Source organism: Glycine max, chromosome 7 (assembly GCF_000004515.6).
Source record: "Glycine max cultivar Williams 82 chromosome 7, Glycine_max_v4.0, whole genome shotgun sequence".
NCBI classification, from domain to species: Eukaryota; Viridiplantae; Streptophyta; class Magnoliopsida; order Fabales; family Fabaceae; genus Glycine; species Glycine max.
This window is the reverse complement of record NC_038243.2, coordinates 856,388-883,809: the sequence shown is the minus strand read 5'-3', so window position 1 is coordinate 883,809 and position 27,422 is coordinate 856,388. Positions and strand designations below refer to the sequence as shown.

The 27,422-nt window shown below is 33.5% G+C and overlaps 2 protein-coding genes and 1 pseudogene across 9 annotated transcripts; 1 reads left to right on the top strand and 2 right to left on the bottom strand.

Annotated features, from left to right (window-relative positions):
* Window positions 1-365: 365 nt before the first annotated feature.
* LOC102667823 (ABC transporter C family member 8-like) lies at window positions 366-3,412 on the bottom strand (annotated as a pseudogene).
* Window positions 3,413-6,778: 3,366 nt separating this feature from the next.
* LOC102661144 (ABC transporter C family member 8) lies at window positions 6,779-8,732 on the bottom strand. 4 transcript variants are annotated; one of them, XR_415023.3, is made up of 5 exons: window positions 8,615-8,732; window positions 8,310-8,399; window positions 7,892-8,229; window positions 7,675-7,740; window positions 6,779-7,516 (listed from the first exon to the last, which is right to left on the bottom strand). XR_415023.3 is itself a non-coding variant. In XM_014777628.3 (4 exons), the coding sequence occupies exons 2-4, from the start codon at window positions 7,896-7,898 to the stop codon at window positions 7,224-7,226; spliced, it is 366 nt and encodes a 121-aa protein (XP_014633114.1). In that variant the 5' UTR covers window positions 7,899-8,229; window positions 8,310-8,584; the 3' UTR covers window positions 6,779-7,223. The 4 variants fall into 4 exon arrangements, 2 of the variants coding, with proteins under 2 accessions (XP_014633114.1, XP_006583024.1); XR_415022.3 differs by having other exon boundaries at window positions 7,892-8,198; XM_014777628.3 differs by lacking the exon at window positions 8,615-8,732 and having other exon boundaries at window positions 8,310-8,584.
* A 12,773-nt stretch (window positions 8,733-21,505) lies between these two features.
* LOC100816340 (inactive protein kinase SELMODRAFT_444075) lies at window positions 21,506-27,421 on the top strand. 5 transcript variants are annotated; one of them, XM_014777627.3, is made up of 12 exons: window positions 21,522-21,754; window positions 22,132-22,204; window positions 22,430-22,623; window positions 22,898-23,167; window positions 23,506-23,660; window positions 23,741-23,835; window positions 23,980-25,013; window positions 25,342-25,502; window positions 25,796-25,872; window positions 25,963-26,110; window positions 26,291-26,440; window positions 26,917-27,421. In XM_014777627.3, exons 4-12 carry the CDS (start codon window positions 22,984-22,986, stop codon window positions 27,163-27,165), a joined length of 2,253 nt encoding a protein of 750 aa, XP_014633113.1. In that variant the 5' UTR covers window positions 21,522-21,754; window positions 22,132-22,204; window positions 22,430-22,623; window positions 22,898-22,983; the 3' UTR covers window positions 27,166-27,421. The 5 variants fall into 5 exon arrangements, with proteins under 5 accessions (XP_040873125.1, XP_040873123.1, XP_006583023.1 ...); XM_041017191.1 differs by having other exon boundaries at window positions 21,506-21,754; window positions 22,132-22,623; window positions 26,291-26,345; XM_041017189.1 differs by having other exon boundaries at window positions 21,506-21,754; window positions 22,132-22,623.
* Window position 27,422: the final 1 nt, after the last annotated feature.

Sequence of the window (27,422 nt, the reverse complement as noted above, 5' to 3'; positions counted from 1 at the left end):
TAAATGTTAATAAAAAATTCAAACTTATGATTTATTTTTTTTCTTTAATTTCCAAATCCATCTTAATAATAACAATTGAAGAAAAAATAACCATGAATGTCACGGGGAGAAAATGAGATTTGGTCTCTCATTCTTGTTCCTTTGTGGTGCAGAAAAATTGGATGGAGGTGTGTAATGTGACGAGGGAGAAAACGATAAGTGTGTCACGAGGGGGATAAAGCCCAAGAAGGACGCGTGGGGAGTGTAATTATTCAAAATAATAAAATTAAGTTAGAATATATAAATGATTTACTTTTCCTACATTTAACAAACATGATGGAATCAAATAAACTTTCATAGAGAATAGCAATGAAAGTCATTGCGACTTGTTGAATAGTTTGCTCGAATACAAGTGTGTTTCAATTTCAAATTTCTCTCCATAGTGTTCTTCAATTTGTTCTTCCTCTTTCTAGGCATAATCCATACAAATAAACTAAGTTATGTGCAGGAAGCCCAACTCAATCAAAAGTATCCACACCCTTCTAAAATTTCAATTATTCAATCTTCTTTCAATTTATTAGTTCTCCCTTTTCCCATAATATTATTCTTCAATATTGCTGCCTACTAATATTTGAAGAGGAATTCTTCCTGCAGCTGGACCAATATTCGGCTACCAGCTTAGACAATGAAGAGTCTGTGTCCATTAGTCTTGAAGGCTCATCATATTCCACCAATTTCCTTCATCACTCACTGTATAACTTGTCAGAATTTGACTTTAATAGCTAAATTATTCCAAAATCTTAATTTGCAAACTGAATACTTTAAAATTACAACATGTAAGTTCAAATATGATTCTGTATTCCACCTAATGTTCAGCCTCAAAAGAGTAAAGGAGCAATAGATTCTGGCTCAAGGCTTGTAGCTTCAAGTATGTGAAGATTACTCACCGGAGGAATCCAAGAGTTTTGGAAGGCGGCTGATAGTATCCTTAAGTTGACATTTCTCTAAAGCCTACATACAAATTAAACATAACCAATCCTGTGCTTATTGAAAAGCTCACATAGAAGATAAAGGTATTTAAATATAACATATTTTCCAACTGGAAGGCTAGCTCATTCACCTTCCATATATCATCATCTGAGTTGGTTCTAATGCTGCCCCTGAAAAGAGTTGGTTCTTGAGGGATGATGCTTAGTTTCATTCTCAAATCCTTCAACCCCATTGAGCATATGTTAATCCCATCTATAAGAATATAACCTTTTGCTGGCTCAACTAAGCGAAACAAAGCACTTATGAGTGTACTTTTTCCATTTCCTGTCCTTCCTACGACTCCCACTCTACTACCTTCTTTAAACGTACAAGTGATACCCTTAAGCACTAATGGAGCATTGGGACGATATCTAATCTGAAGTCAATGTAAAAAAAATGGCCATAAGACACAAAGGGGTGTCTATTCCTATTGAAAGTAATAAAATGAAGAAAAAAATATTCAAGGACAATGATGCAACTTTACCTCTAAGGCATGAAGGTCAATCCTGCCTTTGGAAGGCCATGAAGATGGAGGCCGGTGGTCCTGCACGATGGCCGGAGGCTCTGCTGGAAGGTGAATGAATTGCTTGATTCTTTCAACAGAGATAATATAGTTTAATAAGTTGCAGTACCATCGAGTCCAAAATATTTGAGATCCTGTCAAGGAGAAAGCATAAGAGAGAGACAGTCCCACAAGGCCTGCACAATCCAAGAGAATTGTCAAGAGTTATTAGCTTGTTAACAGCATGCAAGAAGCCTTAACTTGGCGATTCACCTTTACCTGAGGTCACATATCCCTGAGGAACTAGAATAAGTAACAAAGCTGAAGTAATGACCGTCAAATTTTGAAGTGCTTCAATCCTTAAAACTAACCATTCCATGGCCACATTAGAATGAAAGAACAGTGTTGCGTCTGTGTCCACAAGCTTTAAGTAGTTCTTAAAAAATCTTTCTGCCATGTTAAATGCTCTTACAGTAACCACACCAAGTGATGTCTCAGCTGCAAAATTCATGACAGGAGCTTTTGTGGTTCCATTGATCCGCATTAATTCCCTTGATGAGGCTTGATAATATCCCTTTTAGGGGGAAAAAAAGATTAAGAAAGTTCTAGCTCTGTGATCTAAGCAGGGGCGGGAAACAGAAAAATAAGAAAGTTGGTAAACCTGAACATATTTTGATGCAACCATTGCAGGAATGGCAACAATGAGTACTGGCCATGTTACTAAAACCATTATATAAATCGTCACCACAATATCAATTGCTACAGATACTACAAAGGTGATGGAATAAGGTATATCAAAGTTCAAAATACTCAAATCTGCTGAAGCCTGCAAGAGAGTAAAGATGGATCAAAATTTTGAGCATGATTAAATAGTAATAAAAAAAACAAGGAAATTGGTTGGAATTTTTCATATTTACTCGGGATAAAATCCTTCCCACAGGAGTCGAGTCAAAGAACAACATAGGAGCATTGAAGATAGCAGACGTGAACTTGGGAAGAAGGCTGTAGAAGCTTTTATTCCAAGGTGAGCGCCAAAGAGAGACTTTAGACATACAAACGCAACACTAGCAAATGAAATTAATGAGTCAACTCCAATCAAGGTGGCACTAGTTAATTTTGGAACTTCAATGGCTAGAGCAAGCCAAAACATTGATGCAGTCTGCAAAGCAACAAAAGCAGATTGTGCCAATATGATCCAACACAGCATGAATGAAACCTTGGAAAACGAAATATAATCCCAGAATGTCTTCCAGACAACATCACCCTTCTCTTTTTCTTCTTCTTGTGTAAGCTGTGCCTCAAGTTGACCCTCAGTTGAAATCTCCTCCTCACTTTCGTTTTTAGCGACATAAAAATCTTGAGACTCTTCCGTATGAGTTTTGATTTCATTACTTTGTTCCAACTCTGTAATTGCTTCCTCATGAGCACTCACAAGTTTTTCAAAGGCTGTCCCAGATGTCAGGAGATTGTCGTAATTACCCGATTGAGTAATTTTTCCACCTTCCATTACCTAGAATTTGATTGAATGTTAACTATATACGAATGCAATGTAATAGGCATCCAAGTGAGATATTTTACCAAGATTGTATCCACTTGTGAGAGAAACTCCACTTGATGAGTGACTAGAATGACTGTTTTCTCTCTTAGAGCCATCATTACACAGTCCTGTACGCATGTAAATGCAAGTGGTTTGATCCACTGAAGTGAGGATAACAGTTTCATTGAACTAGATAGCCTACTTCCTCAAATTCTATACCTAACATATGAACCTAATTGGTGGGGAAAAAATCAATACTGAAGATGATAATGATTCCCTTTGTCCTGTGGATAAAAGTAATGATGTATTAAGATGATTATGAGTTTTATTTTTTGGCTGAGCATGATATTAACTTGAATTCAAACTTTAAAACATTTGCTTAAAGGACATTGGCAAACCTATGAGAGTGAGCAAATGCATCCTCTCATTTTAATAAAGTTTTATATAAATTTTATATTTTATATCCCTTAATCTTATATGTTTGAATCTCTTAATCTATTTTTATGTTAGGATAAATAAATGTATCCCTTATTTAAATAAAATTATAAGTATTTATCTTAAAATTTAATATTTATATCTCTTATTTTTATGTGTTTAAAGTTATTATCTCATTTTCTTATCCTACTTATATGTTTAATATTTTTTATTTATTCATATACATGATAGTTATTATTAAATAGCTTGATTCCATTTCACTTCGGGTCTTAGATCTTTCACTCTTAAGAGACATAATATCACTTATGCCAATAGGTTGAGATAATTATGAGATGCATGAGAAGATATTATTTCTGAAAATAAAGTTATGGTTAAATTTGCTTCAACAATTAACAGGTTAATATACTTAAGTTGTTGATTCTCACGCTAAGCCTGAAATTTCGCACCCACGCCAGTTCACATCTTCTTCATACTTGTGATCGAACACTTCCCGCCATTCCGAACAGTTGATTCTAACCTTTCCTCTTCCGTGCGCGACGTGGCTCAAAGGTCAAACCTTAATCTCTCTCTTATCTTGAAATCTTGAAACTGTGCAACCTCTAAATAGTGTGGAATATTGCTTGATTTGTTAAAAATTTCATGGCAGGAATTAATGTCAATGTGTCTATCTTAACGTGAAATTCTGGACTTTGACACTGTTATTGAGCGGCAGATAAAATTCAAATCCGGCCTGGAGCAGGTATCTGAATCCCTCTCTTTGCAGAGTTAATAATATAGAGGTTTTCGAAACTTTAATTTACTGTTGTTTTCCTTATACTTTTAATGTTACTTGTAATTAATTTGAACACTTTGTGACTTGTATTACATACTTCATAAGATGGTGTAATTTTTGCATAAACGTGATGTTTATAGGCACAGCCAATTTAAAACTCAAAATAATATCAAAATTATTTTAGTATAAACTCTATTGTAATTGTTATTATAATACATGCCAAACTTTTTGTTGGTTATACCGATAGACACTGTCAATGGCTTTATATGAAACCTTGCCGTGTCATATATGTACGCATGGTATGAAAGAAGCCAAATAAAATATTCACAAGTGAAAAGGGTACGTAATTCAAGGCCATCAAGCTGTCCCAGATAACCCTTAGCCATCAGACAGATTATCTAACTAGGCCAATGACTAAGACGGATAGAGATTGTTGTTGGCTGTATTCGAATTTCACAGATCCTGAAATACTTCGACTGCTGGTTCTATCTATGCTGTCTTTGAATGATTATCCAGGTACAGATATATGATGCAGGTATTTCTTATGAATTCAAATAATCATATTTTACTGAAAGATGAATAAAATTTATTTGATTGGTTATTAAAAAAGTTTACATATATTTTTAATAATTAAAGAATTATATTTATTTTTATCAATTATTTATTACATGATATAATTTAATAAAGAATTGTATGATATTTTTATTGTAATAAAAGAAAAATTAAACTGGAAAATTAAGGTCATGTTTGGAGTGATTTTTGTTTTGAAATTTTTTTAAAAATAACAATTAATTTTTAGTTTTAATTTAAAAAAAATCAAAGCAGTTTTAAAAATATAATTAGTTTCAAATAAATTCATTTTGAAAGTTTCATATCATATTAAAATTAGTTTAAGAATATTTTTATATGATAGTGATGACAACGGTGATGATAATGATGTCAGCAGTGGCACTAACAATAGAGATATTAGTGATGATGACAATAACAATAGTGATGATGACAATGTTGGTGGAGGTGACATTAATGGTGATAGTGATATTGATAGTGATGATAATGACGACGTGGTGGTGGTAGTGAATATTGGTGGTGACAGACCGTGGTGTTGGTGGAGGTGGCATTGGTGGTGACAATGATAATTTGGTGGTGGTAACAAGGTGGCAATGATAGTTAGTGGTGGTGATGGATGCGGTATTAGTGGTGATGGTGGCGGTGACGACAATGGTCATGGTGGTGACAATGTTGGTGGTGTTTGTGGCAACGACAGTGATAGTGACAGTGGTATAATAATGGTGTTGGCGTTGGTTGCAAGTGATGGCGGTGACAATGATGGTGGTGGTATTATTGGTATTGGTGATGACAATGAAGGTGGTAATGGTGATGTCGATATCGACGATGGTGACAATGATGGTGGTGATTGTGACAATGACATTGATGGTAGTGATGTCAATACTAGTGGTGATGTCGATGACAATAATAGTGGTGGTAGCAATGCTGGTGACAACTAGTTATAACAGTACCAACAATGGTGGGTCAGTATTGGTGTGGTGGTGGTGGTAGTGGTGTTGGTGTAGCAAGTGGTGGCAATGTGGTGGTGGTTGTAACAATGTTGTTGGTGGTTGTGGTAACGATGACAATGATGAAGGTGATATTGTTGGTAGTGGTGACAATGACGGTGACATTAATGGTGGTGGTGGTAACAATGCCAATAATGATTGTGATGTTGATGGCGACAATGATGACGATAGTAGTAGTGTTGGTGATGACATCAAGTGGTAGTGATTACAAAGACGTTAGTGGTGGTGGTTGTAGTGGTAGTGACGAAGCTAGTGATGAATGGTGGTGATAATAAAAAATGTCATTCTCAAATGTAAAAAATGTGTGAATGGTGTGTTTTTAACTAAAAATCAAATTAACAAAACTTTTTTGCTTGATTTTGAAGATGAGTGTAAGAGTGTCTTGAAAATGATTTAAAAATCATTTTCACTCCATTTTTACCAAGCACGTTTTGCTTTAAAAATTACATTTAAAACTCAAAAATCACAAACTCACAACCATCACAAACAAACTCTAAGATTCTCATTTTCCCATGAAAAAGTTTTTATAAAAAACTGATTAAAAAACATTCTTTTTTAGAAATTTATTTTTTAAAATGCAAATCAAACATGAAAAATTGTAAGTATCTCAATCTATGATTCCCGAAAAATCAAAAGCTTATCTTTTATCAAACATCCCCTAAAAGGTCAAATTCTAAAATGGTATTAAAATCTATCATAGATCTATAATTAGGACACCCATATTTGTCTAGGATCTAGATGTCTATTCTATTCCTAGGCACAAGGGGTTGTTGTTCTTCAGTCACCCACATTTGTTTATGCTTTGGATATCCAGTCCTAAGGCACATTTGTAGAGTTCAGTTAGGCCTTAAGTCCAATTTCTCTAATTTCTAAAAAACTCCATTTAAAATTCATGTTAGTTGGACTGTGCTGAGAATAATCAACTTCTGCATATATGGTTATCCATCAGAGTCTAGCGTATTGAATTTTCATTACGTTATAAACATCGTATTTCTCTTGTCTCAATCAATGATAACAGATAAAAGCAACGCAACTATAAAGGCAGGCTTGCATATAATGCAAAAAAGAAAAGGGGAGGGGTGGGGGCCTTAGTAGACAAAGTCCTAAAGTTCTTCATAAGGAGTTCCTGCTGCAGCTGGAACAGTATTCAGCTACAAAGGTTGGACAATGAAGAAGATTTGGCCTCCATAAGTTTTGATGGTTCATCATACTCCAACAGTTTACCTACAATCATAATATAAAACTCAATGGTATGAATCAAACATTTTTTACTGTTAACTTATACCAACAAGAGGGTTAAAACTTATAACCAAACAAACCAATTTCAAGAATATAAAAAAATGGTTTGACTTTTCTACATTTTTTTTACAACATTACCATAACTATTTACCATAACTATTTGGGGGAAATAGGGGAGAGTTTTAAGTGTCCTGCTATGTACAAAAGAAAAAGAAGCTTAACATAAGACAGGACCATGACCATGTCACTGTCTATTACAGTTGGAACTCTGTGAGCCACATTTATAACTGTGCATTCAGAGAATTCATGCCTGAGGACCCTTTGTAAAATGGCATCTGTTGCAGAATCAATGGAATCTACAACTAAAATTCTATTCCTTTTTAGAAGAAACCTTCCAAGGCAAAATAATTGGCATTGTCCCATGCTCCAATTTTCACCTTCATTACTCACTGTAAAATAAACCAAGAACATAATACAGTTATATATAACTGTTAGTAAATCACATTAAATAAATAAAGTAAAACAATCTTCTTCTTTTGGTCATTGTCAAGATTTAATTATGTTACCAACTATGAAGTATTCGCTTCAGTCAATGAACACAAGTCACCTGATGAGTCCAGTAGATATGGTAATCCACTAATAGCCTCATTGAGTAGACACATATCTTCAATGCCTATATAGAAAAATGAAAAGCTTTAGGTACTATGGAAATATTAATTGAAGCCTACCCTACTCCCTACACTTGTTGGCTTCCACCTATTTAAACACATAAAAATTATGTATAATAACCAAAGGGGAGTCTTTGGCAGAGTCAATTATCAAACCTTCCATATCTCATTGTCGGAGAATTGGTCTAGTGGATCCAAGTTGGTTCGAACACTACCCCTGAGAAGAATTGGTTCTTGAGGGATGATGCTTAGCTTCATTCTTAATTCATTCAGGCCTATTAAGCATATGTTAAGTCCATCTATAAGAATTTCACCACTTGTAGGCTCTACCAAACGAAAGCAATGCACTTAAAAGGGTTGTTTTTCTGCTCCCAGTCATTCCTATAACTCCTACTCTAGTCCCTTCTTTGAAAGTACTAGTGATTCCATTCAGAAGTAATGAAGCATTTGGACGATATTTAACCTGAAAATAACAATGTGTTGGTTGGTCCAAACTGTACCAAAAGTGGAATAATGTTACAAACCGAGGGATGGGGTTAGAATTCCTACTATATTAATCTTTTCATTTGTTTACCTTCAAAGCTTTAAACTCTATCCTGCCATTAGAAGGCCATGAAGATGGTGGCCTTTCATCCTCCAATATTTTTGGAGGCTCTTGTGGCATCTGCATGAATTGTTTGATTCGTTCAACAGAGATGATGAAGTTTGAGAAGTTACAAGACATACAGCAAAGTTTTTGTCAATGACAGAGCGTAAGACAGAGAAAGTCCCACAAGCCATGAAAACACCAAAAAAACAGTAAAACATGTCAAAATCATTTAGAACCCTGCCATAGTTGGACACAGAATATAGATTATAGTATCATGATTTTAATGTCACCTGAGGCTATAGATCCTTTGGGAAGAAACACATACAGAGAAGCTGCAGTATTTCAATTCTTGTTAGTAACCACTCCATAGCAGCCCTAGTGTGCAAGAAAAGTGCAGCATCTGTGTCAACTAGACTTAAGTATCACTGAGCTTTGTTTCCCATATAATGCTAACAAAATTATTTCATGTAGATGATACCTTTTTTGTAATTAAAAAAAAGTTGGACTTCCTCCGAGCCCATTACAACTAAAGTTGGGCCGAATGCTTTACTACTCTTTTTTTTTATTGAGATTACTAGCTCCTTTTTTGTTATTGGGTATGTTAGATTAATATTTATATACTACTGTTATTGAAATCTAAGGTCCCGTACTTATGACATTTCTCGAATATGAATGTGGTAGGGATGCCACAAGCAGGACAAGGTGCATTGCTACATGCTACTTATTTGAATAACATTGTGTTTACTGTTCAGAGTGTAGTTTAGCTCCTTAACTTTGAAAGATGGCACCATTCCTAATTCAATTGTCCCAATAGGAGGATGATATATTGATTAATTCTCAACAAATTCATGTTTTTGACACAAACAGAGAATTTAATGATTTTCTTTTGTCCAACCTAAAGAGATGAAACTTACCTCATGCATGTTCATTGTGCCCTATGCTTCCAATACAATCAAACCAAGGTTGGTCAGGTTGGTAAAAATATGATTCATATTCCACAAAGATATAAGTTATCACTAGTGATGTGAAAATTTTGTTGATAGATAATAATCATAAATACTTCTAAGAGTTCTCTTTGAGTGATGAGTGTGCTCTGTTCCTGGTAAGTGTAACATCCCAATTTTTTCGTAAATAAATTTAAAAAGCTTTTTAGTAATAAATAAATAAATAAATAAATATAGAACAAATAATAGGCTGAGTACCCTAGGTATAAATAGTTATGTTAAGTCAGCTGCCTCCTTTTGGTCTCATTTTCGTTTTTCCCCTTCTCCTCTCAAAACCCTTTCTTTTTCCCGCAGCCCACCAAATCAGTCTCAGAAAAAAGACGATCTCGAACCCGTTCACCGTTGGATCGTCGTGAATTTTGAGTATCATGTTCGCAACACAATTCCGAGAATTCTCACCGTTGGGAATTTCGATATCATGTCTGAACTAAGAGAAAAACCCTTCGCATTGTAGCCTTTTTCTTTCCCGCAGAAACCCAGAGCTGTCTTGGTAAAACTACGATCCTAGTTTCGTTAACCGTTGGATTATTGTGAAATTTGGATATGTTGTTCGAAATTCAATTCCGCACGCTTCCACCGTTGGGATTTGCGAGATAATATTCGTGGAGGGAGAAAAAGGAATCGTATGAAGACAATACAAGTGGAGGTTTCAATCTCTTCTCCGTCTCTCTGACGTTTGGGAATTCTATCGGAGCAGTCGGATGAATAATTGAAAGAATTTCCGGGAACCGCTAGAGATGTTGCTATCGCTGGCTGAAGACACGTGAGCTCGCTTAGAGGTAAGGGATGAGTTATTCACAGTTGGGGATTAGTGAGAACATGTGTAGGGACCCTTAGAGAATTATATTGGAATTTTATTTTGGGATGTTTGTTAAATTGCAATTTTTCCTTTATGATTATAAATAAAATATTGATGTCCTGATGAAAATTGCTTAATAAATTGTGCTCTTGATATTGTATATTTGGACCTATGATTTGGATATGATTGTGTAATATTATTTGAGGGGTTTTAGTCCTCATGTTGTGATAGTCTTTTATATAAATTGTTATATTGAGGACATGAAATGATAATTCAAATTGTGAGTATGTGATGAATTGTAGAATAACATGTTGCTTTGAGATTATAATATTGTTATTGAGATTGAGTATAAGTGTAAAGTTGAACATGTGTTAATTTGTGAGATACGTGTAAACATGTGATGGTGGATTGTGACACTATGAGATGTGAAATTGTGAATGAGTTCTAGTTGTGGATAAGTGTGTAGTTAACACTTGATGTGAAATTACTTGTGTTGTAAGCTATGAATTGTACAATACCCGACCAGCGTTATCTTGAGAAAAGCGTTGATGCGCAGTGTTAAAGAGAAAATGTAGGTTTCCTATTTAGGAACCAGTGTTAAATCGTAGCGCAATTGTGTTGAACGTGTTTAAAACACGAGTGTAAGGTCGTGGGTATTGTATAATTCATGAGCAGTGTCTGCATGTAAAAAAAAATTATTTTAGGGGTTGGACCTGAATCAGGAGGGAGAGGCCCTGACGGACTCTTCGGAGTGTAGGCCTTGGGGGTCACCGGGTTTGAGTACTCCTTTAAGCTTATGCTGATCTCATATGGTTGGAGCATTCTCGCAAAACATCGTGACCCTGACTGGTCTCCCTATGATCTTACTTAGTGAGAGTGACCTGACAAACCCATTGTGTGGTGTGTCTTGTTATGTACTCCTAAGCGCCCCAGGGTGGTTTTTCACTGACATGGTACCACATTGCATATAGAATTGAGTCTTAGCATAACTATTGCATATGCTTGCTAATTGATGTGTTATTATATCTTGATCGAAGTGTGAGATTCTTGTGTAATGTGAGTGATAATTGAAAAGTGAATTTTGAATGACGAAGTGGTGAAGTTACGTGAGCTATGTTTAAGCAAGTGGTATCTCATTTATATAATACGTATATTTAATTGTTTTGTTTCTCTATTAGCTAGGAATGTGATAACTCACTCCCTGTGTGTTGTTGTGTTTGGATCCTGTGATGATCTTGAACTTGTGTTCGGGGGAGCAGATGAATAGGTGGATGACTATGAAGAACCTCATGCTAGAGGACACGGGAACACCACGCTCTGATTGGATGTGACATTAGGATATAGGTTCTATATTAATTGTATGAGACTTATATGACTTTCTTTGAGTCGAGATGACTTTATTATTTATTTGGACAAGTTTGAATATGATGTAGAAGAAAGTGAATGTGAGCCTTTTACCCATTTGAAAAGCTTGTATTTAAAAATGTTTTAAAAATAATTTTAATTAATATTTGAATTTTTATTCCTTTATTAATATATATGTGAGGAGTAGAGGGTGTCACAGTAAGCCCCTAAGACACTCACCTGAATTTTTGTTTATAAAAAAAATGCAATACAATCGGAAATAGTTAAAACTTCCTGCCATTCTGTGATTGGAACTTTTACACAAGGTGAAATTTTACTGGAGCAATAATATTATTTGCGGGGAGTTATGATTGACATCTGGTGAAGGGTTTTTGTTTGCACATTAAGCGAGGGGATTCATGTACTAGTGAAATTTGGTTATTATGGGTTGATTTTTACAGGGATGCATTGTGCATGTAGAATATTGCGTATGTCTTTAGGTAGCGATGCTTTCATGTTTTTTTATATGTTTGACCAAATTTTGATACTTCTTGTGTCATTTGGTTTTTATTAATATATTTCTTTTGCCTGTATAAAAAAAATAAAAGAAATCTGTTAAAAGTTGAACTACAAAACTAGGTTTTATGGAAAAGTATGCCACTCAAGAAGATGACTAGGTTGCACCCTAGGTAAGTTTATAAAAAAAATAACAGTCATTTGGATTCGTCCGATTTAATAATAAAAAATTAAATGGATCAGATTTGAAGATGGCAACCGGAATCGGAAGCGCTGAAATTGCCGATGGAACGATGTATTTCCCTCCATGCTCAGAAGCAAAAGCATAGAGCAGTTCTTGGTTGCGTCGAAGGAAGCGTTCCTCCGAGGAGATTATGGTCTAGCCAGAGTTACTGCAAATACTGAAGCTCTCCGAGGCTCGTCGGAATTTCGTCGAAAAATTGATTGTAGGAAAGATTTATCAACTGAACCTGAGAGAGGTTTGCAATGGAGCTCGGAATCTTGTCGGAGAAAGCATTTAACAAGAGGTCGAGGGTTTTGAGGCTAATAGGGAGTTCGTCGGAGATGCTTCCAGAGAGGTCGAGATGCGCTTTGGAAGAGCAGTTCGCCAGGGATGCTTCCAGATTTATCAACGGAATGACGTCGGTGGAAGAACAATAATCGTAGGAGTGTACATTTGGTGATCTCTCAATCCAGTTATCATCATCAAATTCGATCCATTTAATTTTATTATTATTAAATTAGACGAACCCGAATGATTACCACTTTTTTTTATAAACTTAAGTAGGGTGTCAAAGGAGTTTCATTTGGCATCCTAGAATTCGCGTCACTCAAATATAACTGATGGACCAAACAAGCAGATGATACAAATAAAAGGGGGGAAATACCCAAAAAAAGAACTTGGGGGAAAAAACAATAATTTGTTTAAGGGAAAATGATCATTGGTCAACATATTTGATGTTTTTGTCACTTTACTGAGCTGAACTTGTCTTCGTAGCAGAGTCTGCAGCCAATTCGCACAGTATATAACAGTGAAATGATGGCCGAAATATTAAATTGATCAAAAGAAAACAAGAGACGAATATGGAAAAACTAAACCGAAAAAAGAAAAGGGCCAGCCGATGTCATAAAGCATTGGAAAAAGAACAATTTATAACCTCAATAAGCAGACAAGGTTTGATACTTTGATGTGCTTATTGGGTTTGCGTTTTACAATGCCCCGGCAAAATCATTAAGCTCATAAAGTCATGGTTTTTAAATTGCGTCAAACATAATCACAGTTTCATCACGTTTTTTGATATTAGGGTCACAAACACTTCAAAAACCTTGACATTGCAGTCAAAATCTGGATCCCCGACCATTGTTTAAAACCATGTTCGAAATTGAGACAGACATAAAGTAGTTATGTGAAGTGTAAGTAGCAATAAAAGTCCTTCTGTGGGGGAAGGGGAGACCCAGTTATCTCATCATTTCATGGACACAGGGTGGGAACATATGGGGATGTAACATGTCCACCCTACGTGGGAGAAATTTCATGTGGCATAAGTGGCCCACCCATGAGGGCTTGCACTATTGAGTGTGTGATACATGCACTTTGGTGGGGACTTTTTTTTTTTCTTTCTCTTATGATATTTTAATTTTATATTCCTTGTAATGGATTTTGTGAATGGAAGGTGATAATGGTTGGCAAATTCTTGAGCTGTTTAGTCTATTTCAGCTGTATCAAAGTTTCCTATTAGGGAGTGTGAAGAATAAATAAGGTAATGAATGGTCCATCCCTCCATTCTCCACCTTCCTTTTCATGTCCCTTTCAAAGTATTTATTATTTACCAAATCACATGATGAAAATCACTAACACGAACAAATTAGGCTTGTAATAATGTAACAATTATGATGCAATGCAAAAGAAGAAATAAAAAAGAATATGATGGTGGTATAAAAATTGAGATATGGAAAATTTATCATTGATATTTATATCAACAGTATTATCTTTTGGATTCAGTGTTCAACATTAAATTATTACTAACACACTCTTAAAGTTTGAATTTAACTAAACATCTCGAATTCAAATTATGTTAAATAATTGAAGAGATTGTTTTGAGTAAAAAATATTTGTAATCTAAACCAAAAAAAAATTATGATGACATAATGTTGTCATAAAAAAAATCACGAATATGTTAACGGTAAAAAATTTAATTGAAGTTCTACTCAAGTATCATCTAACTGCACACTGGCACAAGCGATTGTTTTTGTTTCCGATCTGAATGACCACTACCCTTTATGATGAATAAAATTGTTAGTTAATTCATGTTAGAGCTCGTCTTTTCCCAAATGACACTCCATCAATTTTTCATTTTTGCTTTTAACAGCCCAACCACTTTTATCACAGGGATGACCAACAAGATTTAAATTGCAAACCAGATTCCTATGGAAAGAAGCCAACACATAGTTTAGATTAATCATACAATATGGTCATGTCCTCCCAACACTACTTGAGAGGGCCAGCATCAATCGCATCACAAAAGGAAAGAAAACATGTACTGTTTGTGCAAGTAGGGCACACTACTCAGCTTAGTGGGCAAATAAATTAGAATGAACTTAATTAGTGAGTTTTATCATGTGGTACTTAGCACACCCTGCAAGTTTACCTAACGCATGTTCCCTCCTAATTTGATATTTAAACCTTATGGTCAACGGTGTACAACAAAGCTAAAAATAATTGTTCAATCAATGCCTGCATGAAAAGAAGTTTATACAACGAAATCTTGTTGTTAGGACCCGATTTTCAGCATCCTGTACCAAATTAGCCACTCTAAGTCAATAATCAAAGAGGACCCACGTACTTCTAGTGTTAGTTATCAAACTTATAAAATAAGCAGGACCCACGCACACAGAGAAAGATAATGTAATCTTCTAATAGAATGATTTGGTCACCACCATGGACCTGATTTTCAAACATGTATTAAGTGTAAACTATATCAAACTTATAAAATATAGTAGTTGTTTTTAGATATCACAAGTTTAATTTCTACACTTTCAATATGAATATTTAATATAGTTATATTGTTAAGACTTGAATTCAAATTCAGAAACAGCTTCACGCTAATTAAATGATTTACACCAAGGGCGTAACCTGGAAAGAAATACTAGGGACAAATTTTTTTAGTATCATTAACAATACAATTACAATTTCTTTTTACAAACAAATAAACATAAAAAGTAACACTAAAAACAATCTAATAAAGTAAGATTCAATTGAACTTTTTTTAGTATGATAATCAATTGAGAATAAAGTTTAATTAAATTCAACTTTTAGCATATAAACTTCATATAATTAGAATTTATTTTATTTTATTTGTTTAACAATCCAATTACAACTTATGAGTAAAAGTGTCTAACATATTATAGATAGGGATAAGGACAAACAGTGAAATGGTTTCATTGTCCGTAAAGTTAAAAGGTTAGGTTAAAAAATGAATTTTTTTAGGTTATTTTTATAAATAAATAAAAGTTAACAAATAAATATATGGTGAGTCGTCGATCCCACTCCTAGCTACATGCTACAAATAGGTTTATTTTAATGGACATTGGATCAAATATTAAGAAGATATATTGTTTTTCTTTATACTGAAGTATTAAGATGTTTTACATCTTTGGGGTGGCTGCTCCTGCTGTTAACGTAGTTCCGCCCTTGATTTGCACGTTCGATGATATAAAATATAGTTTAATTAAGTTAAAATAAAATTAATAAATTATAAAATAAAGATTATACGTGCTTTTCAAAATTACAAAAACATTAGCTTTACATATTATGAATGATAAATTTGATCTTAGCCAAAAAAAAAAAATCATAAATTTGAGATAGATCGATGCAACTTACTTTAATGAAGCAAAAACTGATGAAGGACAAAGAACAAGAGAGGATTATTATGAAAGTATGCCATTGTATTGATATATTAATAATATAAATATTGATAAGAGATGATGAATGATTAAAAAAATACTCTTATTTAAATTTATTTATGCTAGTATTGTGTGTTTAATTAACTAAGTAAATCTCAAACCTCCATAACTTCATATAAACCATTATTTCAAAAGTACTATTCGTAAGTTAATTTAAATGTAAACATAAGTAATCAGTTAGTTATTTTTGAAAAAAATTAATCATTAACAAGTGAATACTTATCAATAAATTTCTTTGATAAAGATTAATTAGTAGTAACATCTATAAATACTTCATATCTACATTACAGTAACTAAAAATGTGAGCATTATCTCTAATAATTATGATTAAGGATAGTTTAAGAAAGGTAATTTTTATATAAAATAAAAAACTAAATAAGTTTAACTAAGATTCTTAATAAAAAATTTAGTAAATATGAAAGTATATATTGGTACTTACTATTTGAGTCATATTTGAGTCCGGAGAAAATATTGACATAATATTTCATTGCACATTTTGGTGAGCATGCTACTTGCCACGTGCAATTAAGTCCATTTTATAGTGATGCGTATTATATGGGGAGTTCATCTAATTTCAAACAATCACAACTGTTCTTAATTAAATATAGGTTAGAAGCACGAGAGTACGTAGCACATCGGACAAATTTAGGGCTTAGAAAATTAGGCTGTGCTGTTAGATTTACAAACTTCGGAGTTTGGACTGTGAATTTTAACTTATGAAATAACATTCATGAAATTGAGATCATTTTGTCTCTTTTGAATGTTTATGTTTGTTTATGCGTTTAGATAGATTAGAACAGTAGACAGACAGCTTGGGCGTGCATAGCATATACCTTTATCTCATAATGCGATGGATTTAACCTTTATGTTTAATTTAAGTTAAAATCTTATCACTATATATGGCACTGCATTCTAGATGTTGATATCTAATATCACTTTAGAGTTTTGTGCAAAGTATTTTATTTGAATAGTGTATAGTGGGGTGCTCGAGTTGGATAAACCTTTTGCATGGTGTTATTTGGCATTGAGTCTGAAACACGTTTTGTCAATAGGCTTCTAATATTATAAATAAATAACGATACATTTACATCATAGTATTTTTCCTAGTAAAAGCAAAAGACAAAGAAAAAAAATATGAAAGTTAAAAAATAATCAATCTACTAAACTACTAGTTTAATGAGTTTTATACGTAGAAAAGTGATCAATGACATTTATAGTGATAAATTGATTGGAGTTTGCTTAAGTACATGCTTGAACTAAAATTTCTTCAAGTGCTTCCTTAATTTCATTTTAAACTGAGTTTTAAGATAAAACTAAAACAGAACTACTCAATTTACAATCAGACCCAACTAAAAACTAAATAAATAAACCCTTAATTTTATTTTTTGAACCAACGTTGGGAACATCTAGCTAATTACGGCCTAATTGGTTTATGCCTACTGTATCCAAAGAAAGACAAAACATCAATGCGTAAAATTGTTTCCTTCTGTTTCAGTATTTTACTATTTTTTCTAATATTTTATTGACTATCCTTTTTGCACTGTTTTGTTTTTTGTTAGGACACTTCTTGTCTTTTACTACCATTTAATAAATGATATTTTCTTCTTAAAAATTATTTTATTGATTAAATATTAAATAAAGACACTCGTTAATAAATTATAAGTATTTTTTATTAAAAATATTATCTATATATTTTTATTATAATTTTTAAGAGTCTAATTTTCATACAATGTGAATATAAAATTTTAACAAATTATTATAAAAATCAATTATTTTATTATATGTGATAACTTATGATTAAATAACAGGATAAAAAAATTGTACTATAAATGTATTTTAAATAAATTCAATTTACAATATACTCCTAACATGTTTTTCCTATTTTTTATTATTGATTCTTTTATTGATATCTTTTGAAAATTATTAATAAAAATCCCGTATTATATTGAAAAATAATAATTAATTTTTACGAACATTTTTAATTATCATAGAAATAAAAAAAAATATTAATTGAGTTGTCTAGTGTCTGGCCTCGTTTAAGCCGAAGAGATTATGACTTTTTAATCAGATCTTGCAAATAAAAAAATGCTTCGTAGGTTTGGAAGCTACGGGATACGTGGCGTCACAATCGAATATACTAAGACGACGTCGTTGAGTCACTGTCTATACCCTATAAAATTTCACTTCAAAAAATTGTTACAGTACATGTTAACCCTTCTTTCTTTCTTTTACAAACGGTTTGTTAACTATTAGGCTTATATTGACCGTTTAATAGTACATTATATTAATAATAATCTTATTATTACTGTACTATCATACATCTTGGGTTCATAAATTGACATGATAGGTGAGATGATATTAAAATATACACCTCAATTCTTTTCGTCTACACGAACTTAAGATTATTAGGTCGATAAAATATAAATATGTTAATTCTAACTATAATATTGTTATTCCCTTATCAAGTTATATATATCTACTTATTTATTAGCAACAAATTATTTATTAATAATACATTATTTATAAGTAATGAATTATTTAGATGTTACTATCACTTTAACAACTCTTACCATCAAAAATCTCATTTCTCATCAAATGTTATACACATCAGGTTTTATCTTTTTTTTTACTTCATTCTTAACACTTACGTACTTAAGAGTAAATCATCTTAATTTTTTATAAGAATTAATATATGTTGTTAATACAGTAATATAATGAGTTGTGGTGTAAATTTACAATATTTATATTAATATTTTTATTAAACATATATAATGACTTTCAGTTTCAATTTAACGAGTTTAATATTCTATTCGATCATCTTCACGTGAATGAAACGAAAAAGAATAAACCTTTTTGCGGGCATATCAAAACTTATACTATTAGGGGAGAAACTCCACCATTACCAAGTTAGATTATTAGATTAGAAATTCTAAATAATACTTAAAGGAAGGTCTTAAAATGTCAGTTAAAAAACTAGTATTAGATACTTTATATATATATATATATATATATATATATATATATATATATATATATATATATATATATATATATATATATATATATATATATATATATATATATATATATATATTGTTGCTGAAAATACAAGATTGATGAATAATGTTGAATTCATGAGAAGAAGTTGTGTTCAGCTGAGTGAGTGGATCCCATGAGCATGAGCATGAGCATGAGGTGTGGTGGTAGCACTACCACCATGAACATGAACATGAACTAGAACTAGTATATTATAGTAGTATTGAATGTTACGGTGACGTGACGGTGCATTTTTTAAGTTTAACCGCTATGGCATTTATAGCGAAATCCAAAAACATTGAATGGGGTGAGAGAAGAAGACAATAACATTAACCTTGAGCAATTTACGATCCATGGGATTCATCATTTTCGTCTATTTCATTTCTCACACACTTGCCCATGCCCATGTAATAACGCCACACTCCATATCACTTTCTTTTCTTTGACTGTCATACAGTACTAGTTTTGGAATAAGGTTTTTTAACAACAAATTTGAGACAATATTTATTGTTCTCTTGATTTGTATAAAATATTTTTAGGATGTGTAGAAATGTAAAATAAAAACTCAATGTATATGATGAAGGATATTAAATACAATATTTAGAATTTGACGTTTAAATAGTAGAAAACTTAGTTTTGTAAAATGTAGTAATTTTTTTATACTACAACTTAATCTTTGTAAAATATTTTTTTTTTGTTTTTTATTTTTAAAACGTTTTAGATAACATTTTTTAAATTATCCAATGCACTTTTTTTATTATTTAAAACACTATCTAAAACATTTTAAAGATAAAAAATATAACAAACACATTTTATAAAGACTAAAATAATTTCTTTTGTAAGAATAAAAATAAAAAAAGTTAAATTAAAGGAACGAAAAGAAAAAATATATTTAAGAAATTTTTTTCAACTATTATTAAATTATCACTTGAGTTAGTCATTGTAGCTATTTTATGACAATATTAATCTTTTAATGAAGTTTAGAAAATGATATCCATTTGTTAATCACTGCATCCATTATGCAATATTTTGAGGTAGCAGTAAAACCAATCACAAGCAAAATCATGAAGTTAAGATCTGATGATAAAGGAGGAATAACAAAGTTAGACATTAGATTCATGGGAGAGTACCTTTTAATTTAGACAATGATGAGATCAATCTCAAAATTCCCAATTAAAAACCATAAAAAGTACACACACCTCTCCATTTTAGTTGAGGTGATGATGTCACCCAGATTTCCCTCCCAAACTGTTTTGGTCTCAACCGGCACACAACTTTAGGTAGAAGCAAACTTTAGCACATTCGAATCACCAGAAAACAAAACAAAACACCCTTTAATTTGAAATTTTAAGATGAGAAAAAACAAATACTACTCCTAGGAGAAGAGATCATGTAGGTCCCCCCCCATGCACCCCACAACACTCTTATCTAAGCTATCTTCCCATTACTCCAAGTAACAAATTGCTTCATTTGTCAGTGACCCAAATAAGTCAGTGAGTTTTGTGTCATAATATAATAACCACAGCCATAACACGACACTGTCCCTTTATTAATGACATATAAGTCATAAAATCATCAATGCATGCAGCTCAGAGCAGATCAGAAAACCCTTATAGATTTTGATACCGTTTTCTATAAGATCCCGCCCATGCATCAACATTTAAAATTCTTAGATTCACATTCAGAGCCTCAAACGATGCCGTTTCATACTATGAACATTCAACACGTGACCACCCCTCGAAGGTTATTTTACTGCAAAAATCAAAACTGTGTAATAGAAGAAGAAGATGATGAGGTGACTGCCAGGTCTCTGTATTTCTTCACCTTACTGTTCTACGATGTACACCAAACCAGAGAGGAATACGATTGCCTTTTCTCCCAAAATTTATATTTTTCTTAAATAACATACTATATAATATTAATATCACATAATATAGGTGTGCATGTAATTTTTTATTTATAAAATACTAACCTATATACAATATACTCAGTGTAAAAAAAAGAAGTTATATGGTCATCTGTTCAGAAAGTCTCCAAGTTGTTTGTTTTTATTACTTTGTACATTATATTTATTATAATATATGATTAATAATGTAAAAATATTTTTTAACCGATAGTATGCAAAAATTTCACTCAAAATTTTTATACTGTAAACTAATCAAATAATATGACTTATTATAAGATTTAAAAAATTTATCATGCAAATAATTTGTGATTAAATGTAAGTATTAAAAAAATATTATTTATTATAGGTTAATTTTTTTTCACCAAAAAAAATTACTAATTGCTATTTGCTAATATCATAGAAGATAGAACACTTGGCGGTGTAAAATCAGTAAATTACTATAATATTTTTTTACTATAATAAACCGCCAAATAAACTGTTCACGAACTAATTTTCTTTCGGTTTCTAATTATAGAGCAAATGAATAGTTTGATTTTATTAATATTACGGTAATATTTTATATTTACCTTTTTATTTAAATTTTTTAAGTTTTGTTTTCTCTGTCTCCAATTCCATTTGTTTTGTCTTGCCCAGAAACCATTTTGTACTCATTACTCATTTTCTTCTCAACCAACACTGGTTTCTCTTTCAGGGTTGGCTTATCTGTTGCTAAAGCCTCCAACTTTGTTTCATTTTGGAGTTTCTCTCTGCTTGCCCCATTTTCATATTTTAATGGGGAAGAGGCGTTTTGATTGGAGTTGGTTTGCTCAGGCGTGTTATCGCTGGAAATCAAATTTTTAAGAGAATCTGAAGACAATAATTTGTAAGCAAAAAACAATTTTTTTTTTATAAAAAAAGTGTGATATTCCTTTTTCTTGTTTTTCGCTGGTTGTTTCATTTGGCCACAGGGATTGTGCTTGATGGACAAATATAATATAAATAAATAATAAGAAAGAAAATGAAAGTTTTGGACTGGATCTTATTCTGGCCTTCCCCCCCTATTTTTTTTTTCTTGTCTCCAATGATGCTTTTGACCTTCTAAACCAACAAAATGGCGGTTGCAAGTTATTAGTAAATCATACATATGTTTGTACATACATGATACATGAATTTATTTATTTACATTTCTTCTTCACACACCTAACTCTGCAATATTGTTGTATTATTTTTCTGATGTACGTTGAATCTGGGGCTATGCAGGGTAAAAAAATTGAGGGTGAACTTTGAAGGAGCCAGAGAGCTATATCTCAAGTCATATTTATGTGTCTATGAGGTTCGGGGGAGTTAGGATTGGATTGGTCTTTTTTTTTTTTTTTTGCTGTTGAAGTAGGAAGGACAAGATAAGATACTATTTATGCTGAGGAATCTTTTGCGGAGGCTTCTATCTAAGTGTTTTCGATAGTAGAGCCAAATAGTTGGATCCAAATCACACACACCCCCTTTACCTTTTTTGAAGCAGCTTCTTTTCGACTATTTTGACTTGGTAGGTGATTTGAAGGTACAAAAAGCACAACAGCTAGTAGTGGAGTGAAGGGTCTCCTTTCAAATCTCTCATCTACAAGCAAGTAAAGCAGTAGTGTGCTATGCCATCTTTCACTGCTTTGAATCTTGTTGGGTTTTAGAAAGCTTGAAATGCATTTTGAACTTGGTGCTGCTGCATCAACCTCGTCTTGCTTTCTGATCCACAAAAGGGTATCTGATTCTCCCCGGATTTTATACTACTTTGGGAGGGTACTTGTAAAAGAAACAAGATTCTGTGAACGTTGGGGAAGGTTTTTACTTTTGAGTCTGTGATATTGATACATATGGTTTGAATTTGGCATTAAGAATTTGTCTCTTTTATTGCCCGGTGGAATGTACAAGCATGTTGGTGATAAGATAAATAATAATTGTACTGGTGGGGCAGGCTAATGATTGATAGATATCATACTGAACGTCTTCTTCTGTTTCTCTTTCTCTTATATAGGAATCGGCAACACACATGCTTTGGATGGTTGTTGAGAGTTCAATCTTTTGAGCACGGAAGTTTTTGAGGCAATCTTATTGGTGCTGATGAGTCGAGAGCAACAGAAGCGGGGGAAGCAAGAGAAAGGTTCTGATGGTGCTGAGAAGGTCATTGTTGCCGTTAAGGCATCAAAGGAAATTCCAAAGACTGCTCTTGTTTGGTCCCTCAGTCATGTTGTTCAACCTGGGGATTGCATTACACTACTAGTGGTTGTGCCTTCACAAAGTTCAGGTAATTCCTCTGTTGCCTGCATTTGATATAGTTTTGCGCTTCTTTTTCTTGCCAGATATTGTTTTTCTGGCAAATTGGAAAAATGGGAATTTGATTCCTTTGATTCAGATTTGAGTATCTAACATGGTCATTGGTTTTTCATGTATATCATCCTCCTTTTTTTTTTATCATATAAAGGGATTGTTTCATGCTTTTTCCTTTTGAAATTGTGATGGCAATGTGGCAGGAAATAGCAATGAGTGGTTCTAAACTATGCACTTTGTCAGTGTTTGTTTTGTGGGAATTTGACCTTCACCATGGTATTCTGTGTAATTGACTGGTATTCTACTTGTATGCAGGCAGAAGATTATGGGGTTTTCCTAGATTTGCTGGTGATTGTGCCAGTGGTATTAAGAAGTACCCTCCAGGAACAATATCAGAGCAGAAGAGTGATCTCACTGATTCTTGTTCTCAGATGATCCTTCAGCTCCATAATGTCTATGATCCAAACAAGGTTAGTAGCCTTGATGTATACGAGGTTCATGCAAATTGAATGTTGAGGTTGTATCCTTATTCCAATCTTTTCCCCAACAGATAAATGTCAGGATTAAAATTGTTTCCGGATCACCTTGTGGAGCAGTGGCTGCAGAAGCCAAAAAAACACAAGCCAATTGGGTCGTATTAGACAAGTAATAGTCTCTCAGCTCTTATATTTTCCTCACTGATAGACATGCTATTTGATTATATCTCCATTTTTGACTTATTGTTTTGTTGTTTACCTGAGATTATAATTGAGTTTGTGTTGTTGGCTTTTGGTGTTGCCTTTTTTGCAGACAGCTCAAACATGAGGAAAAGCGATGCATGGAAGAACTGCAGTGTAACATTGTGGTTATGAAGCGTTCTCAACCTAAAGTACTGCGCTTGAATTTGATTGGACCACAAAAGAAGGATGTTGAAGAAGCAGGTCCATCACCTTCTGAGCAAGATGACATGCCTGAAAACCGAACCAAAATAAAGCTTGATTCCTTAAATTCTATCAAAGGACCAACTGTAACTCCAACTAGCAGTCCTGAGCTAGGGACACCATTCACTGCAACTGAAGCTGGTACTTCATCAGTTTCAAGCTCTGATCCAGGAACTTCACCATTCTTCATCTCAGAGATGAATGGTGAGTTCAAAAAAGAGGAAACTATCAAGGAAAGTCAAGAACTGGTTGATACTAATTCAGACACAGAAAGTGAAAGTCTGTCCACATCTTCAGCAAGCATGAGATACCAGCCATGGATCACAGAATTGCTTTTACATCAACAATCATCACAACGCAATGAAGAGAGATCAGATATATCTCACGGTATTCCTCAAGCATCTACAACCAGAGCTTTCCTAGAAAAGTATTCTAGGCTTGATAGAGGAGCTGGATTTGAAATCTCAACCTATAGAAATGACATGGATTTCAGTGGAAATTTAAGAGAAGCAATAGCATTATCCGGAAACGCCCCACCTGGTCCCCCTCCATTATGTTCAATATGTCAACACAAGGCACCTGTTTTTGGAAAACCTCCAAGGTGGTTTACCTATTCGGAGTTAGAACTTGCTACTGGTGGTTTTTCACAGGCCAACTTCTTGGCAGAAGGAGGGTTTGGATCTGTTCATAGAGGGGTCCTACCAGAAGGACAAGTCATTGCTGTCAAGCAACATAAATTGGCTAGTTCTCAGGGTGATCTTGAATTTTGCTCAGAGGTGGAAGTCCTGAGCTGTGCTCAGCACCGGAATGTTGTTATGCTCATTGGGTTCTGTATAGAGGATAAGAGAAGGCTACTGGTTTATGAGTATATATGCAATGGATCATTGGATTCACATTTATATGGTGATTTCTCTTGCTCCCATACCAAATTATCTCATGATAGAAATATATTTAGAATTGGCCTGAACTTAGTGAAGATTTTCAAGTTCATAATCTGTCAAGTTCTTAATTATATATCATATATCTAAGTGTCATTGAACAATTGGAAAATGATAATTTAAAATCAATTTTTTGGTTTATAAATGGATATGCCAAGTATCATAACATTTTGTCTTTAAAGGCTATATATTAATGCATAGTATGTTAACATCATGATACTTTCATGTTACATTCAGTGATATGAATATGGTGACTTGATTGTAAATTGATTTAATACTTTGAAGTATTTCAGGGCGACAACGGGATACATTAGAATGGTCTGCACGGCAAAAAATTGCTGTTGGAGCTGCTCGCGGTTTACGATATCTTCATGAAGAGTGTAGAGTGGGTTGTATTATCCACCGTGACATGAGGCCAAACAATATTCTCATAACTCATGATTTTGAACCTCTGGTAGGTTACTGCTTTCCTTCCTTTGTACAACACGGTGTCATAGTTTACATATTGAAAGACACCATTACTTCATTATTGAATGTTCATCTCTCTACAGTTTTTTTTTTTTACCTCAAATTTTCTCTTCATTAAAGTAATTGTGGACTGCTTAAAAAAAATACTTATGAAAGGAAAAGGGTCATGGATTTTTCAGTTTCCTAGAGATCACGATCTTAAGTGTGTGTTTTGAGATGCATCAAATGCGTGCTTCATTTCTAACAGTATTGTAATTGTGCTGAATTATGTTATGTAAGGTTGGCGATTTTGGACTGGCAAGGTGGCAGCCTGATGGAGACACGGGTGTGGAAACTAGAGTGATTGGAACATTTGGGTAAGTGTTGTATTGATCTTGAAACAGTTTCATCCTTAAATTTGTATAAGCAATGCGAGATAACAACTAAGCTATGCCATTTCTGTGTAGGTATTTGGCTCCTGAATATGCTCAAAGTGGCCAAATCACTGAAAAAGCTGATGTTTATTCCTTTGGGGTGGTATTAGTGGAGCTTGTTACAGGGAGAAAAGCTGTGGATCTCACTAGGCCAAAGGGGCAGCAGTGCCTTACTGAGTGGGTAAGTCAAGAGTATGAGAATATCTAACTTGTTATGTTATTGGATTGTTGACAACACCATTTCAAGAGAGTAAATAGTAACATTCATGACACTCCAATGGACAAACATAAAAGCTTCAATTTATTTTGTTTTTTCATGACTAGCCTTGCCTAATTGTGTAAACTTTTGAATATTAAACAGGCACGACCACTGTTGGAAGAATATGCCATTGAGGAACTGATTGATCCAAGGCTTGGTAAGCACTATTCAGAACATGAGGTCTATTGCATGCTGCATGCTGCATCATTATGCATACAGCGAGATCCTCAATGTAGACCACGCATGTCACAGGTAAGGGAAGTTTTGAACCCTTTTTGGCAAACTTGGCTTGCTCCTAAGAACTTACAATTGCATATTTCTTGGAACTTGATCATGTTTAGTTATAGTTAAATATCCTACACTGCCTGTAGGAAAAGGCTAACTGCATGTCTTGCTCAAAAGGATTATAACATGTTCTCCGAAATATCCGGAGGCTTGTATAGTAGTAATTCCTCACATGCGTGCAGTGCACTTTCTTCTCAACTTTCCTAAGTTCCTAAAATTGCTCCACTTTCCACTTTAATAATTTGTGGTGTTTAAATTAATTTGTTGCAATTGCCAATAAAAGCCAAGTTTAATGGCTAGTCTTAGGCAAGACTTTTTGGTTACATTTTTTTAATAATATAATATGCTCATTGCTGAAATACTAAAAGCTTAGTTGTTTGGACATGTTTCTGCATTCTAAAACAATCTAACTGTTTTGGCATACTTGTGGTTGTTTATTGAAGGTTCTCCGAATACTAGAAGGTGACATGGTGATGGACTCAAATTACATCTCAACTCCAGGTTATGATGCAGGAAACCGGAGTGGTAGACTTTGGTCAGAGCCGTTACAAAGGCAGCAGCATTATAGCGGTCCCCTTTTAGAAGAGTCTCTGGAATCCTTCAGTGGAAAGCTATCCCTTGACAAGTACAAGCCTTCCTATTGGGGAGACAGGGACAAGGCTAGGAGGGCTTCATGTGAAGATGACATCTGAAGTGATTGATGATGAAAATTGCATTCTTGTTATGCTAAATATAAAATATGTTTGTTGCCTACCTATTTTGTTGTTTCTTATTTCCTTTTTTGTGCAATGGGATCTAATTTTGCATCTGTATAGCAGAGTGAAAGTAGGATAGGCAAGTATAGAAAAGCTTTTGAAAAAAATTCAGGAAATCATGTAAACTAGTGTCTGAATGACTTGACAGACCTAACTGCTGTCTATATGATCTTCACTCTTCAACCCTCCCTAAT